At 37.6% G+C, this 17,071-nt stretch overlaps 1 protein-coding gene across 1 annotated transcript in view; it reads right to left on the reverse strand.

Annotated features, from left to right (window-relative positions):
* Positions 1–17,071, reverse strand: part of ADAM22 (ADAM metallopeptidase domain 22) — a 197,803-nt gene that overhangs the window by 27,477 nt on the left and 153,255 nt on the right. The window contains exons 22-27 of the mRNA XM_029911005.1: positions 14,890–15,006; positions 14,175–14,343; positions 13,172–13,280; positions 11,091–11,181; positions 9,483–9,500; positions 3,432–3,539 (exon numbers count right to left, since the gene is read on the reverse strand). Coding sequence (XP_029766865.1) covers positions 3,432–3,539; positions 9,483–9,500; positions 11,091–11,181; positions 13,172–13,280; positions 14,175–14,343; positions 14,890–15,006 — 612 coding nt within the window. The remainder of the gene's footprint in view (positions 1–3,431; positions 3,540–9,482; positions 9,501–11,090; positions 11,182–13,171; positions 13,281–14,174; positions 14,344–14,889; positions 15,007–17,071) is intronic.

Below are 17,071 nucleotides of genomic sequence, written 5' to 3' on the forward strand. Positions count from 1 at the left end.
CTTGGTCCTACAAGTGAAGGCAGGGGGCTGGACTTGATGACCTTTCAAGGTCCCTTCCAGTTCTAGGAGATAGGATATCTCCATTATATAAAAGTACTGTAGTGCAATCTCTTTGTCCTAAAAGTGCAACCTACAAATGTAGAAATGTTTTGTTACATAACTGCACTCTAAAACAAAACAATGTAAAACTTCAGAGCCTACAAGTCCACTCAGTCCTACTTCTTGTTCAGCCAATCACTCAGACAAACAAGTTCGTTTACATTTACAGGAGATAATGCTGCCTGCTTCTTATTTACGTCACCAGAAAATGAGAACAGGCATTTGCATGGCACTCTTGTAGCAAGGTATTTACGTGCCAGATATGCTAAACATTCGTATGTTCTCACTTTCAGGTGATACTGTAAATAAGAAGCAGGCAGCATTATCTCCTGCAAATGTAAACAAGTTTTTTTGTCTGAGCGATTGACTGAACAAGAAGTAGGACTGAGTGGACTTGCAGGCACTAAAATTGTACATTGTTTTATTTTTGAATGCAGGGGATTTTTTTTGTACATAAATCTACATTTGCAAGTTCAACTTTCATGATAAAGAGATTGCACTACTGTACTTGTATTAGGTGAATTGAAAAATACTATTTCTTTTATTTTTAACAGTGCAAATACTTTTAATAAAAATAAATATAAAGCAAGCACTGTACACTTTGTATTCTGTGTTGTAAATGAATTCAATATATTTGAAAATGCAGAAAACATCCAAAAATATTTAAATAAATGGTATTCTATTATTTAACAGTGTGATTAATCACATGATTAATCGTGATTTTTTTTTTAATCACTTGACAGCCCTAATATGGATATTTTATTCTTTTTGTGAGCTGGAGATTGCAGTGTGCACTTACAGGCCAAAGTCATGGCAGAGTGGGGTCTATATACTCAGATCCTATAAGATGAACTAATGTATTTCTTTCTTCTCATGTTTTCTCCTACAATCCAGAGATGTGTTTGCTGAGGGCCAGTATCCACAGGGAGCAGATCCTTGTAGAAGACTCCCTACATCACAGCTAGTTCTGCTCCCCACCCCCTTTGCCATATGTGGCAGTGGCAACCCAGGACGATTATTAGGTCTACAAGAGGGGATGGAAGTAGACAAGTGGTACCTGGAGACTCATGGTAAGATAAAACAGAGATTGTTTGTTTATTTACTTGAGAGAAGCTTGGCCTAATGAGTGTATTTGTATATTTTAACTGTATATCTGAATATACTAATGTTCTTCCACCTCTTTTCTCCTTTGGAGGGCAAGAATCTGATGGAGACTGCTTAGACAGTTCCCAGGTCACTCACAGGTCACCCTAAGGTATTTATTTATTTATCACACCAATATTTATTGATTCAAGCATATTTCCAGGGTTAAATATCTTAAAACGGATACATTCTTGGATAATTTTTCTCCTACTAGTTTCTTTTACAGGTGCAACAGGTGGCCCCCACTTTTTACTGTGCTTGGTGTTCACTGTTTTATACTGGAGTGTTATTATAAAGTTAGCTGTTAATATTTTAATGTCATGCTGAATTCTCTTCAACTAACCATTCATAGTGTTTTCCAGCATCGATGGGACCAAATGAGTAAAGCCTCGGCTGCTCTTTGGTCTGCCCAGAGATGTGGGTATTTGTGGACAGAGTGCCCTGAAGGCAATTTGCCTGATAGATGGGGATAACATCATGGGGACTGAACTGAAAGGATCAATTAACACTGGGATCGTTTCAAGGCCTTGTTTTCTGTCCACATTAGTCCTGCCGTAGTATGTAAGAGGCATTACCCAAACTTGCTCAACAGTGGTGCAACAGTACCTGAACTGGTGCCGTTGCAACATTCAATTTCTCTAGCATAAACAGACCTTATCATTGTGCAGTAAATAATAAACAAGTGAAAGCAACATGAAAGAAATGGAAGTATGAGGCAAAACAAAGACATATCATGAAGAGAAGAGTTACATAATGTTCATTTTAAAAAGTTAAATAATTTTTTCTTAACTGGAATGCAAACCCGCTCCACTGCCAAATACAAGACGTACGGAAACTTGCTTTCCCAAGATTTGATTAGAACTAGTCAACTGAGAAATGATTTTGCAGCTGAAGACACTGCATCATTTTAAGATTAACTTTCACTTCCTGGAAGTAAATTATTTATCCCCCCACAAATTTAAAAGCTTTAGCCAAAAAGGGGAGTGTGGTTAATTAATTACATCTCAAGCGCTGTTCCCTTGAAGGATACATTTGCCTTAGTCATAGATTTAAATGGGATACTTTAAAGGAAATGGAATGTGAGGCCTGTATAGTATATACAGTTTCACATACTTGCTATGTTCAGCAACTTTAAATGGGCTAAAAATTGTGTGAATTTTGTCAATTGCTCAATTATAAATTATCTAAAGGGAGAAGAAATAGGAAATTTAAAAAAAAAATCAGTTCTCCTATGAGGACTGCATTCCTATTACACACAGCTCCTTGTAAATCATTTTGAAGTGCCAGTTAAAAAGGAGTTTCATAATTAAAGTATCTCTGATTGCAAAATGATGGCAGAGCATGGTGAGCTTATCAACCACTAATGTACCATTAACATTTTGCAATGAACTTGTCATTTTAAAATAGTGTTGATGTCTCTTCTAAGCAATAGGAGCCACAACATATTAGCAAACTCTAAACAAATAAATAATGTATCTTTTTGGATTAGTACTTAACAATGGTACAATCTACCGCTCTGAGGGACTACTCAGAATAGTCAGCACAAGGAACAAGTGTTTGCTAGATCAAGTCATAGATTAACACTTGATTGAAAGTTTAGTATTAGTATAGAAATAACATTTATATAAACTGTGAGCACCACACTCATTTCTGCAAGACAGCAAGAATAAAAATATTTTTCACTATGTCTAGGTCGACTACAACTAAAAGGAGTTAACAATGACATTTACAAATAAGGATACAAAAATAACATTCATATTAACTAGTTTATTTTTATAACTCTTATTGAAACATGACAGTATCTCTTTTCTTTGATTACCTGAACATGATAAAATTCACAGGATTTTTTAATTATTGGTTTGTTTTATTTTTGAACCTGCCAAGAATACTATAGTCTTCTTGGAAAGCAATTTCCAAGCAGAGAGATGCTGAAAATTAGATTATACAAATCTTGGACAGCAATGTAAATTATACTTATTCTGCTTTGATTTTTAATAATCAACAGTTTGGGGCATTTTATGTAGTGGTGAAAAAATATCAGTAATCAAAGAATAAAAGATACCATTTTTAACATTCCACAAAGAAGGAAGAAGGACTCAAACCTGCTGCAAAACAATGAAATGTTCTGACTAATGGAATAATGGGTGATGGAACAGGTAGAAATCTGAAAATGCGACAGAAAAGCAGACCTCTTCTTAGAACTAGATGCAGAATTTGTGCTGACTCCAGGAGGCATGTCGCTATAAAAAGAGTCGGCCTCTCCAGGCTTTTTTACATAATCTCCCTGTGGTATTTGTCTAAAGCATAATAAACATTTTAAAGTTAGAAAACAAGACATGCACACACAAATATTAGTTTAGGAGAAAGAGGAAGAGATAACACTCTACAGGAGGAAACTGTAAGAATATTAATAAACACCTCAGACTTGAAAGAGAAGTCCTTCATATTTTTGAGAATTCAGAAATGCAATGTCAGAGGTTTAATTCAGAGAAACCAGCCTTTTAACTGAAAAAATCTGGCTGAGATTTTCAAAAGTGACAAGTTAGTTTTGGATGTCTCAGGTTTTAGATGATCAATTTCAGATATCTTCAAGAGGCCTGGGTATCAGGAAGTGACAAGGACTATGTGACAAAGTACAGGTGCTGCAGCCTGCAAAGGACAGTCAGCAATTGGTCATATGGCTATTCAGGGCAAAGACTAAAAGGAAGTAGAAGCTGGGTCAAAAGGGAGTTAAGGGAAGGGTTGTGTGTTCTCCCTTCCTGGCTGGTTAACGCAGGGAAAGCTTCTGGGGAATTATTGCTCAGTGTTTTTCAGTTGACTTGTTTTTTGTTTTTGAACCAAATGAATGAACAAATCCCAAAGAAAGAGTCTTAAAAGAACTTGGAACTTTATTTCCATTCCCTAGCTGGTAAAACTGCCCATCAGTCTGCATACCCAGTCTCTGAAAATCTGGTCTCCAATAAGGACACCCAAAATCACTGTTAGTTTGAAAATCTTGACCTTCGTCTCAAACGAGGTTCACTTTAAAACCCTCTAGCACTCTAGAAGCATAAATTGCAAGTCCAGAATTGTATTTTTTAAAGCAAATTTAGTGCCTGTGAAAGGGATTAGGTTGTTTGGTCAGACAGAGAATTAACTATGGCAATTCAGTTTTAGTTGGATTTACTACTGGATTTCCAAGTGCGTTTAAAATGCACTTTTTCCCCCCCTCTGAAAGACAGATGACAAAATGGTGCTGACTTCCTTTAATTTGCACTGACTTCCACTTTGCTAAAGGTACTGGTTTTAAGGATTTCATCATCTACTTGCTTGAATGACAGCTCCTAGTTTCAAGTTATCCTGTGGAGCTGCTGCATCTTTACAGTTCACTGTGTCAGAAGTTTACTTAAGGGTAATATTAGACTACAGCAACAGACTTATTTTTTTTCTGAGCTACTGTGTGCAGGTTGAGATTTTTTAAGTACAATGTTACTTGGCTACAGTATAGTCAAGTCACTATCTTGAAATATGCATCTGAGCACCTCATTTAAAATGTAAATAATTCCAAAAATATTCCCTTTAGGCTTAAATTTTAACTTTTAATTCTTCTTCTCCATTTTGTCAACAATCAGTTTCTGAGTAAGCATTACTCATGAGATTGCTTGAAGCAGAAGAGTGACCGGAAAGACAAAGACAAGCTGCTAGCCCAGAAGTATTATAAGGTTTATTATAATCTTTTCACCCTTTTAGATCATGCCTTCTGTTCTGTGTTCCCTCCTTCATTCATCCAAGACTTGTTTCTGTTCTGATTAAACAACCTTTTCAATGTTTGCAATTAGAAGCAAAGTATTTGCAAAGAGATTAAAATGTTCCATGTTTCTGAAGCACACCAATTTATCAAAATATATAATTCACATCCCACTCATCCCTTTAGCCATGATTTGAGGGAAAACTTCCAATTTATGAACAACCTATCCCACTTTTCCTCTGATAGTGAATTTATAGCCATCGGTTATCACTGTTCTTTGGAGATAATTCTAGCAGGTCAAAAATGTCTCCCTAATTCAAATGGATAACTTGTCTGTTGCTTTAATCATTAGCAGAAGATGCGCAGTTCAACATTGTACTTTCCAAGGTGTTTGTTTGCGTTTGTCACCATTAATAAAAATGCTCATTAACCAGAAGGCTGACTCACTTTCACTTCGGTTTTCAGAAATACAGACTGTGTCCTCCTACAGAACTTGACTCTCTTAAGATTTTCTTCACTTCTTTCACTTCCAGATTTAAATTTCAAAAGCTCCCCATATGTTTAAAATATATAATCATATGCCAAAAGGCTCACAGACCGTACTTCACAATCCTTTTGGTTCCTTTCATTCCATACTGAGTCTCAGTTGTAGTCTCAATCTTCATAAACCTCAGGAATATTTCAGAGGCCAACTTATTGTGATTTATGGGTATCTCAATAGAGTTTAATGGGTCTCCAGTCTACTACTTAACAAATTGTCACTCTTTGATCAAACTAATGCTTTTTTCCATATCTTTGTGCATTTCAGGCTATCTCAGTCGATAGAACCATTGACATTTTACTCCTTTCAGTTTTTTACATTTTATTTGTTTCAGTTGCTTTGCTCCATCAAATAGTAATCCTTATGTAACCCTGGCATGCACACTGATGATCTGTTTTCATTTTGGATTAAGAGCTAACACTAATTCCAATGAGGGCTTTCCAGTCGACTCTCTTGTACTTTTTTCATCTACTGAATCCTTGCTTATATATTTTCATAACTATTTCTTCAGATATCCGACTACAGAATTTCCTCTTCCTATGTTAATGAGATTTGGTTGCTATGCACCACTGGCTGCTTCATCATTTCCAAAAAGTCTTTGCCTATACTAGTTTCCATCCTGAACCTTGGCATGGAAACTGCACACAGAATGAGTCCACATTTATAGCTTTCCATCTCACTTAATAAACTTCTTGGATGATGGAACCTAAAAGTTCACCAAGAATATATTAAAATTGATATTTTAGATTCTCTCAATCCTCTCATGCTAATTTTGCACTGGTATAGGCTGGGTTTCATTTGACATTTTCAAGATTTAAGTTGCCCTATCCTCTGCCAATGTAGTTGTATCTCCAATCAAATGACTTTAAGGCCAACTCATTCTGCACATAACAGGTATGTAGGGAAAGAGTCAACATGGCTTTTGTACAGGCAAATCATGCCTCATCAATCTGTTAGAATTCTCTGAGGGAGTCAACAAGCAGGTGGACAAGGGTCAATATAGCAAACTTGGACTTCCAGAAAGCCATTGACAGGGTCCCTCACCAAAGGCTCTGAAGCAAAGTAAGCAGTCATGGGATGAGAGGAAAGTTCCTCGCATGAATCAGTAACTGGTTAAAAGAGTAGAAACAAGGGTAGGAATAAATGATCAGGTTTCATAATAGAGAGAGGTAAATAGCATGGTCCCTCAAGGAGTGTACTGGGACCTGTGCTGTTCAACAGATTCATAAATGATCTGTGAAAGGGGGTGAACAGTGAGGTAGCAAAATTTGCAGACGATACAAAATTACTCAGGATAGTTAAGTCCAAAGCAGATTGTGAAGAGTTACAAGGGATCTCACAAAACTGTTTAGGCACCAAAATGGCAGATAAAATTCAGTGTTGATAAATGCAAAGTAATGCACATTGGGAACATAATCCCAACCATACATACAAAATGATGGAGTCTAAATTAGCTGTTACCGCTCAAGAAAGATCTTGGAGTCATTGTGGATAGTTCTTTGAAAACATCCACTCAATGTGCAGCAGCAATCGTAAAAGCTAACAGAATATTAGGAACCATTAGAAAAGGGGAAAATAATAAAACAGAAAATATTGTAATGACAATGTACAAATCACTGATATGCCCTCACCTAGAATACTGTGTTTCAAAATAGATATATTAGAATGGAAGAGGTGCAGAGAAGGGCAAATGATTAAGGGTATCGAACAGCTTCCATATGAGGAGAGATTAAGAAGACTGGGACTGTTCATCTTAGAAAAGAGACTACTAAGGGGGGGATATGATAGAGATCCCTAAACTCATGAATGGTGTGGAGAAAGTAAGTATTATTTAGCCCTTCACATAATGGAAGAACTAGGGTTCACCTGATGAAATTAAGAGGTGGCAGGTTTAAAATGAAAATAAGGAAGTACTTCATGCAATGCACAGTTAACCTGTGGAACTCACACTGGGGATGTTGTGAAGGCCAAAAGTATAACTGGGTTCAAAAAAGAATTAGCTAAGTTCATGGAGAATAGGTCCATTAATGGCTCTTAGCCAAGATGGTCAGGGATGCAATGCTATGTTCCACATGTTCCTAAACCTCCATCTGCTAAAAACGTCTGGCACTGGCCACTGTCAGAGACAGGATACAGGGCTAGGTGGACCACTGGTCTGACCCAGTATGGTCTTTCTTATGTTCTTATGATAAGAGACTCCCACAAACCAGTCTTCCATTGTCCCTCTGCTGTACCGATACAGCTGTGCTGCTGCAGCACGTCTAGTGAAGACGCTCTATGGCAAAGGGAGAGAGCTCTCCCATCGGCATAATAAAACCACCTCTGCAAGCGGCAGAAGCTATGTCAGCGGAAGAAGCTCTCCCACTGACATTGTGCTGTGCACACTAGCGCGTATGTTGGTGTAACTTATGTCGCTCAGAAGAGTGGGTTTTTTCACACCCCTGAGCAACATAAGTTATGCCAACATAGACTGTAGTGTAGACATAGCCTAAACAAATCTGCACTTGGCAGGGCCTTTCTGCTACATGCCAAGCATTCTAAGAGACAGAGAGAGTACTACAAAGGTAAAGGGCATGGAGTGCAAGCTCAGCAAGTGGCAGCAGCAGATATAGCAGTATCTTGGATCAAGACAATGTAATAACTGCATTAGACAGGAGGGGATTGGTTGGTGGAGGGGAAGGCAGAAGAATAATCAGTGAGCAACTCTCTCTTAGGGTCTGATCCTGCACCACTGAAGCCAATTTGAGTTTGGCCTTTGACTTGAATGAGTGCAGGATTCGGCCCTTGCAGTTAGGGATGGTTAGAACAGCAGGGTAGGTGGAAGGAAGCATAGTTTGGGGGAAGGAGTGGGCTCTTCCTGGAATCAATAGCTGGACCATGGTTGGTGGGAAGAGTGATTCAATTAGTTTTACATTGCTTATCTGAATCAATGTGAATTTTTTTAACAGATCAGCATTTGTTTTAGACAGTGGAGCACAGGATTCAGACTGACATTTTTCCAAACTGGATCATACATCCTCACTGCTGATTCTGATCTCACACTACTTTTACACTGGTGTAACTCCTGTGACTTCAGTAGAGTTGCTCCTGATTTATACCAGTGTGAACTAGTCCTGGAATTGTATTCTCATCTTGGTATACTCTTGTACATATTAACCCATTTTTATCTAAATCCAATGTTATGGATCCTGTTCTGAAGTGCATTATCCTGAGTTCCTGGTTGTATATAAAACATCAATCAAACATAAACTTGCAGGATATATATGAGACTAATTGAATTGTGACAGCAACATGGACTTTAACATCTATCTTTATCATTGAAATTATTTCCTTCAAATTTATCTATGAATTTAATTTAACTAAAATGTATTTAATTTAAAGGTGTAACTCCAGGAATGAATTTGGTTCAGAAAATTTAATATACATCAGGTTCATATTGTTGGTGACTCCTCTTGTACCTCAAGAACATTTTAATCTCTAAAAGCATATTTGGTTTTTGCTCTGCTTTTATCATTCATTATTTTTTTCTATATTTTCCCGTTCTTATTGAATGAAATCCTGGCCCCAATTAAGTCAATGGGTGTTATGCCATAGACCTCAATGGGGCCAGGATTTTAGCCATTGTGTTTGAAGAGTTCACAGCATTTTCAGATATGTCAGATAAGTAATCCTTTATAAAATCATATAGATAATTTAAGGCAGTGGTTTCCAATCTTTTTTCATTTGAAGACTCCTACAATTTTCAAATGGAGGTGCAGACCTGTTTGGAAATCTTAGACAGCCTTTTGACCCCCAGGACATGCAGACCATAGGTTGAAAACCACTGATTTAAGGAAACATTGAAATATGACAATTCATTATCCACAGGTGCTCTCTACAAAATTTACATCATCACAAAACTGGAAAAATACAGAAATAATCATCATTTAAAGCTTTCCTAAGTGATGTATTCACTTTACTTTTATCACATACCTCTGTCTCCGATAGTTTCTTTCCATAGAAAAGAAGAGAAAGAAATAAGAATGAATTACCAATGTGTATATATTAGGGAGAATGTGGCTGTATTCAACAGCATAAACAACAAGTAAATATAAAAGCAATGTAGGCCAAAGTGAAATTTTGATTCTTGACGATTCCTAAATAAATCACTTTTGGAAAAGAGAACAGATGTATTAGTTCAAAACAAACCTGTAGGATTATATTCATATTGGACTGTTAGTGTCTCTAGGATATACACTGCAATGTTTTTCAGTATCTGAAACATGCTTATTAAGTCTGGGAACATTTGGAAACCTTAGTTCTGTTTTTCAATACATATTTCTGTATTATCAGGAAAATTCACTAAATTACTGCCTAATCATATCCCAAAACATGCATTAAGTTTTGAAGCTGTATTTCAAAGAGGGGTTCAGATCTTCACGTACTGCCAAATTCACTGGGTGGTATGCAAAGGTGGCTTAAAGCTGTCCTTTTATTAACCTAATCCTCTTAGTATTCTGTGCACGCCTTTCTCCTTGCACTGTACAAGAGCAGCTCCCAACTCCTCTAATATACACCAACTTTGAATGGCACAGGGATCCGAAATTATAAAAACAGCTGGAGCATGTTCATTGTAGCCAGGTCCTCATCCAAGAAAGGGCATAACCTTCTGGCATGTTCTTGCATTTAGATATAGGGCATTCCAAATACTTAAGTCATGCATTTAATCATATTGGCATCATAAGAACATAAGAATGGCCCTACTGGGTCAGACCAAAGGTCCATCTAGCCCAGTATCCTGTCTTCGGACACTGACCAATGCCTGGTGCTTCAGAGGGAATGAACAGAACAGGTAATCATCAAGTGATCCATCCCCTATCGCTCATTCCCAGCTTTTGGCAAACAGTGGGACTACACAGTATAACTAAGAACAGCACTGGCCCAATATTATGAATCACTTCGGTATTATCCAAATAATGGTATTTGAATAGTCGAGCTTGGTTTGCTTTGTCAATATTACACATAAAGGAGTTTGAAGCCATTTCATTTAAATCCAAATGCTGCTGACTTTTTTCTAAAAGCACATGCATTAAATCTTAATTTAATATCTGCAAAAACACTAAAATGTTTTGTTTACAGAAGAACTTCCGCACAGAAACAAAACTGAAAAAAAAGAACATTAGTACTGAAAGAAATGGACGTGGCCATTTTGGCCCTGATTCAACAAAACACTTAGGGCCAGATCCTGAGAAAATATAAACTGGATATCAGATGAGAATCTGAACCTTAATCGTATGCTTCAATCCCATCCCCAGTCAACAAACCACTTAAGCACAAGTTTACATTAATTTGGTATTAAGTTAATGGGAATTAAGCACATACTTAAACTTAAGCAAGTCCTTAAGTGCTTTGTTTACACAGGGGCTATCTTTCTAAATTCCCTTGACCATTAATAGAGATAATTCAGTTTCTATTTGATCAGCCACCCTAAATTTGTATAATTTTCAATATTCTTCCTTTATTACTTCATATTGTAAACAGCTATCCACTGAACATATATACATATTTTTAAATTTATTAAAAATTGCACATTATACTTACTTGTAACCCCATCCAGTTATTCCTAAAACGAGAGCCAACACTAAAATGGTGCCAGCAATAGCCCCTATTATTATATTTGTACTAACAACACCTGGGAGAAAGTGAAAGACAAAAAACAAAATATACAGAAATTTAAAAATAAAAATATACAAAGCAGTTAAAGCACTATTCTAGAGATTTGTTTAAAAAACTAGATCTGTGCTGAATAATTTAAAACAGTGCTAGAGTCCTGTAAATAGCATTAATATGTTTAACAAGGGACTTTTAAATTAGGAGCTATTGTAGTTTGACCACGTAACAGAAAATGAATTGAATTAATTGATTTCCAATCATGTTATAACTCCTGGAAGTAAATTAATTATTCAAAAATATTAAATTAAAAAAAATAATACAAAGCCACTAGAAACACCTGCAACGTATATGGAACCATATGTATGAGTCTGTGTGTAAGTATATGAACATTAAAGCTATGATTAAAACACGGATGTTCAGTCAAATTAGATCATTCAATGGGATGCACATTCTTAGCCTTCTAAATTTAAATAGGGGGTGTCTCATATAATGAAATAGGATCTGTAATAAGATAAAATGTCTTTATACCTGTATCGGAGGGGCAGGAGAAGAGGACAAAAAGACTTAGAAACTCATTTTAAAATGTTCAATTTAAATTAAAAATACAGACATGTTGATACTCTGTATAACATTTATACAATACTTTGAGGCTCCCTTTATTTGGTATAGAAGATTTCTTGTTCTCAGTTCAGAGATTAAGACTTTCTATTTTTCATTATGATCATCTATCTCAATGCTTCCCTTTCCAAAAGGGGATGTCCAAATACAAACCTCCAAGTGCCATATAAAGATATAAAAGTTGCCCCATATGCATATTTCTTCAGTTATTTATAAGTAGTACATGAACAGCATTTTTTTTAAATCATCTATCATGCTGTAAGTATGTACAATGAAATCTACATTAAGTGATCTCTCAATGGACAAATAAAAAGTGAGGTGTGAAGGGAGAGTGTCTTTTGATAGAGGCAAATGATAATTTTACTTTAAAAGCTGAAGGGAATCCTACGTGAGATTTAATAATACTTATTATATGATGACATACATTATTTTCATTATTTATATAACACTTAAAATATAAATACACAATAAAAACAGACTTTTACCATACAAAGGAATATTTGTAGACAAAACATCTATCTATCTGACTGTTACCCTTGACTAAGGGCTTGTCTACATGGGAAAGTTTTACCAGTTATAACAGTATAATTACACCGCTATAGTCATACTACTATAATTCCCGTTGGGACACTCTCATTCTCAAGTAAGAATGCCTTTTTCAGTGTAGCTTATGTTGCTTAAGAAGGGGTTTAAGCTACACTGAAAAAGTAATTCTTCTTTCAGAATAAGGGTAGCCACCTGGGCCGTTATAGTGGTGTAGCTATAAAGGTTTAAATTCACATTTTAACTTTTACCAATATAACTTTCTTATGTAGACAAGCTCAGAGATTAAATAAAAAATGTGTTTACATAAATCACTTATTAAATCTGAAAATGTACATTCAGTTATGTGTGCACATGTTATGCACAGATATTATATGTTCATATGATGTGCATGTATGCAAAAAGAGGCCATGTTTTGAACATTTGGCCCTGGAGAATAAGACAATTAAAAATAAAAGCAGTGCTGACCCTTTTATCTGGTAATGGGGGGGAGGAGGGTTGCTGGTAAAATTCTGCTAATCTTAACCAGGATTAGTTCCATTTATTTTAATAGGTTCAAGAGGCAAGCAAGATGCACCTGGATTCACTTCTACAACCCACAGGGCACTCTTATGAATTCTATAGGAGTCAAGCTGCGCAGATCCAGTTGTAGGGTGGAGGCATTCTTAGACCATTTGTTTTGTTTTGTTTTTTTAAAGAAAGAGGTCAGGCTATCTAGGATATTGCTATATGCTAAGTGAGGGAGTAGCTGATCTAGCTTTGCTTGTTGGACCTTCCCCCAAACCAAAGACTAGCCTCTACAATTTGTCGTCTATTAAAGTATTACCACAAATATATGCATTACACACCTTTGCCTGCCATTTCTTCATCAAAAATTGAAGCATCTTTGTAAGCGGTGTTGCAGTCATCTCCTACCCAGAATCGATCACACACACACTTGATTTCATTGCTGCAAACCTGCAGTTCAAAACGTAACCCAGAATAAAATCAGAAAATGAACTTTTTTTTCACTATTTAGAATATGAATTAGGTAGAGTTTTGTGGAACTGGTAAAAAAATGCCTGCAAAATTCTGTACAATATTTTTGTTGTTTCACTTTGGGAGACTGTGTCCCTCAGATTTCAGTTTTCTTTTAAAATAGATTAAATTGATAATTTCACATCAAAAACTGAGTTTTGGCACCGTAGAAATAGGAGCTATCAAGGAGTATGTTATGGCTCCCTTAGAGCAGGGCAGGTTTGAGCAGTCTGGGAATCGCTTTAAACTATGACAGGGATCAAGGGACTCTATGCCATCTTGGAATAGCCAGAACTCAGGGCACTCCAGCAACCCCAGTCTCTGGCCCAGCACAGGAACCAAATACAGTAGTTGTGAACTGGCTAAGAACTCCCCATACTGGGGGAATTCTCACCTGATAAGATCCAGTGCTTTATGGACCTTTTGTGCTACCCGTACAATACAAAGGGTCCAGAATATGACAATCAAATCTGGACCTATATATTTTAAAGTTTCCCAGAGCATGGTATTAAGTCCTTTAAATTCACATGAGGAAAGATGAAGCAAGTTGGAGGAAGTGATGAAAACTAAGTAATTTATATAACTTTTGTAATAATAGTATATACACGTACTGTAATACATAGCTCAGACTGCCCTGATTCCGATGTATTCACTACCTTTATATTTGACATACAATCTTTAAAAGTGTATCTAGAAAATTAACTTGTACCGCCAACAATTCAGTTTACTTTAATAAAAATGATCTACCTAGTAACATAAATGCATAAACTTGGAAGCATTCAATAAAGGCAGCAGAAATGTAAAAGTCAAGGCTAAAAAAACATGAAAACATACGCCATGTCCTGAACAAATTTTGTCATCTGTAGTGCCTGGGCAGATGCTGAAGTTAAAGGAATCAGTGGGGAGACATCTGCGCTCAAAACAGATCATCTCTGGGCCACATGGCGTTCCATCCTCAACATAGCCCAGGTCTGTTTCTTCATCTAGCTTAACATGGCCACCACTGCAAAACAAACAAAGAGCCACAATATATTTGCGCACTGCTTCAGACATAAGACTGTTCAATACACTGGATTCTTGTGTGGCACATTCATTTTTGTTTGTGTCATTTTAATATGCAGAAACCAGGCAGGATCCATAAAATATATTGGGGAGGATAGGAGGTTTTTTCTCAGCGACCCTAATAAAAAGCAAACTAAGATACTATATTTCTGCCGTAGACATGCTCTCCGCACAACACCCTTTAAAATACTCAGATTAAACATACATAACTCCTGGAGGCTGATATTCTAGGGCATTTAGCCATAGAATAAATGCAGGAAGAAGCAGGGCAAGCTTCCCCAAAATGGCATTATAATGTGCCTCAATCCAAATCTGGAAGGAGCACTGGTGGGGGTCAGACTGAAGTTCAATTTACATTGGCTTTTGTTTTGTTTTTAATGGCAGCAGTTGCTTCTCACTTAGAAATGAGTTTGCTGACATTTCCATAGCAGGGGAATTTGGAGGGCAAAATCATCTCTGTTCCATTTTATAGGGTTTTAAGAATTACCTGCAGTTGTAGGATTTCCCCAGCTGTATGACTGAAGATGTGATTTCACCATCAAGTTCTCCAAGTCTTGGGACATTAGAGATATTGGAACACAGAAGATATCCACAAAGCACATCCCTGTATTCAGAAGTTAAATAGACATTCACTCAGAAAAATAATCCAATAAAAATAGTTTACACTTATATAAAAAAAATTAGTGTCATTGACAGGTCTTTTGTTTTTTCACATGTGCTGGTAACTGGTATACAGCCCATTAGAATGGCAGACCACCACTTATTTCTCCCTCACTTACATAAGTGCTCAAGTCCAATATCACAGACAAAAGGGACCATAATTCTCTATGGGTACGTCTACACTTACTTCCTGGTTCGGCAGCAGGCAATCGATCTTCTGGGATCGATTTATCGCGTCTTGTCTAGTCGCGATAAATCGATCCCGGATCGATCCCGGAAGTGCTCCCCGTCGACGCTGGTACTCCAGCTCGGCAAGAGGAGTACGCGGCATCGACGGGGGAGCCTGCCTGCAGCGTCTGGACCCGCGGTAAGTTCGGACTAAGGTACTTCGAATTCAGCTACGTTATTAATGTAGCTGAATTTGCGTACCTTAGTCTGAAGTGGGGGGTTAGTGTGGACCAGGCCTATGTTCCCATCGTCGAGCAAATTTTCTCTGCTTACCTGCCTTACATATTTTCCTGTTATCTTTCTTTGCTATTGCTTCAAGTACCTCAGTGGCCAGACTCTTTGAGCCTGAGGTCTTGTCTACACATGAAAGTTTTATCACTTTAACTATACCAGTACTATCCCCCTAATGTGGATGCCATTATACTGGTATAAAAGTTCTTATACTGATATAGCCATTCCCATACAGGAAGGGGAATAACCTAGACCAGTATAATACACCTTTAGACCAGTGTAACTGTGTCCACCTTAAAATCACCTCCTACCTGAAATAGTTATACTGGTACATGTCTGATTTTTCACTGTCTTGCATCTGAGGTGTCATTTACACCTAATTTGCACAGGTTTAAACAATTACCTAAAGTGCAAGGCAGTGGAGAATTACCTCATGAACTGCCATGCCCTTGAGCCTCACCTAAGGCTACACTAGGAAAAGAGGCTTTTTATAAACGGATTTTAATTGTTGTTTCAAAATGTGTTAGCACCCAGTGTACACAAGTTTAAGGCCTAGGCTCTCCATAGCAACACTGATTTCTGCCAGAGATGTCCAGAATTTATGTATTTCTTCACAAATAAGACGCGGCAGTATTTACTTCAAATATTTGTGAGATTTGGTAAAAAATATTATGATACCATACACAAATCTTCCAATCAGCATTTTCTCTACTTGAGGATTTTATTTGTAGGAGAGAAGAATGTGGACTCAGATCCAAGCTTTCCCAAAGTTCTGGTGGTATTTGAATCCAAATTTCTGTTTTGAGATTATCTCTTCTATGTACTGTCTCTTTGGGGCCCATGATTTGGATCTTCGTTTCAAAAACATTTATACTCCATACAGTAGGCCTGATTCTCCACTGCCTTGCACTTTGATAAGTCATTTGTACCTGGGCAAAGTGGGTGCCTAAGGCTAGGTCTACACTGGGGGGGGGGTCGATTTAAGATACGCAAATTCGCTACGCGAATAGCGTAGCTGAATTCGACGTATCCGATCCGACTTACCCCGCTGTGAGGACGGCGGCAAATCGACCGCCACGGCTCCCCCTTCGACGGCGCTTACTCCTACCTGGGCTGGTGGAGTACGCGCGTCGATTCGGGGATTGATTGTCGCGTCCCGACGAGAAGCGATAATTCGATCCCCGAGAGATCGATTTCTACCCGCCGATCCAGGCGGGTAGTGAAGACAAGCCCTAAGTTACAAAATCAGAATGGTGGCATTTTACACCAGGTTTTCACAGATGTAAATGACTTCTCAAAGTGCCAGGCCATAGAGAGTCAGGCCCAGCCTTGCACTGAGGGTCTGACTACACTGCAGCTGGGAGGTGTGATTTCCAGCGTGGTACACAGATTCATGCTAGCTCGGTTGAAGCTAGCACATTAAAAATAGCAGCCTGGACATTGCAGCACACGCAGTGGCTTGGGCTAGCTACCCCAACTCAGACCCAGGTGGTTGGGCAGGCTTGGACTCAGGTAGCTAGCCCAAGCTACCACTGGTGCTGCTATGTCCA

Source organism: Terrapene carolina, unplaced genomic scaffold (genome assembly GCF_002925995.2).
Source record: "Terrapene carolina triunguis isolate 2854851 unplaced genomic scaffold, T_m_triunguis-2.0 Scaffold84, whole genome shotgun sequence".
NCBI lineage: Eukaryota > Metazoa > Chordata > Testudines > Emydidae > Terrapene > Terrapene triunguis.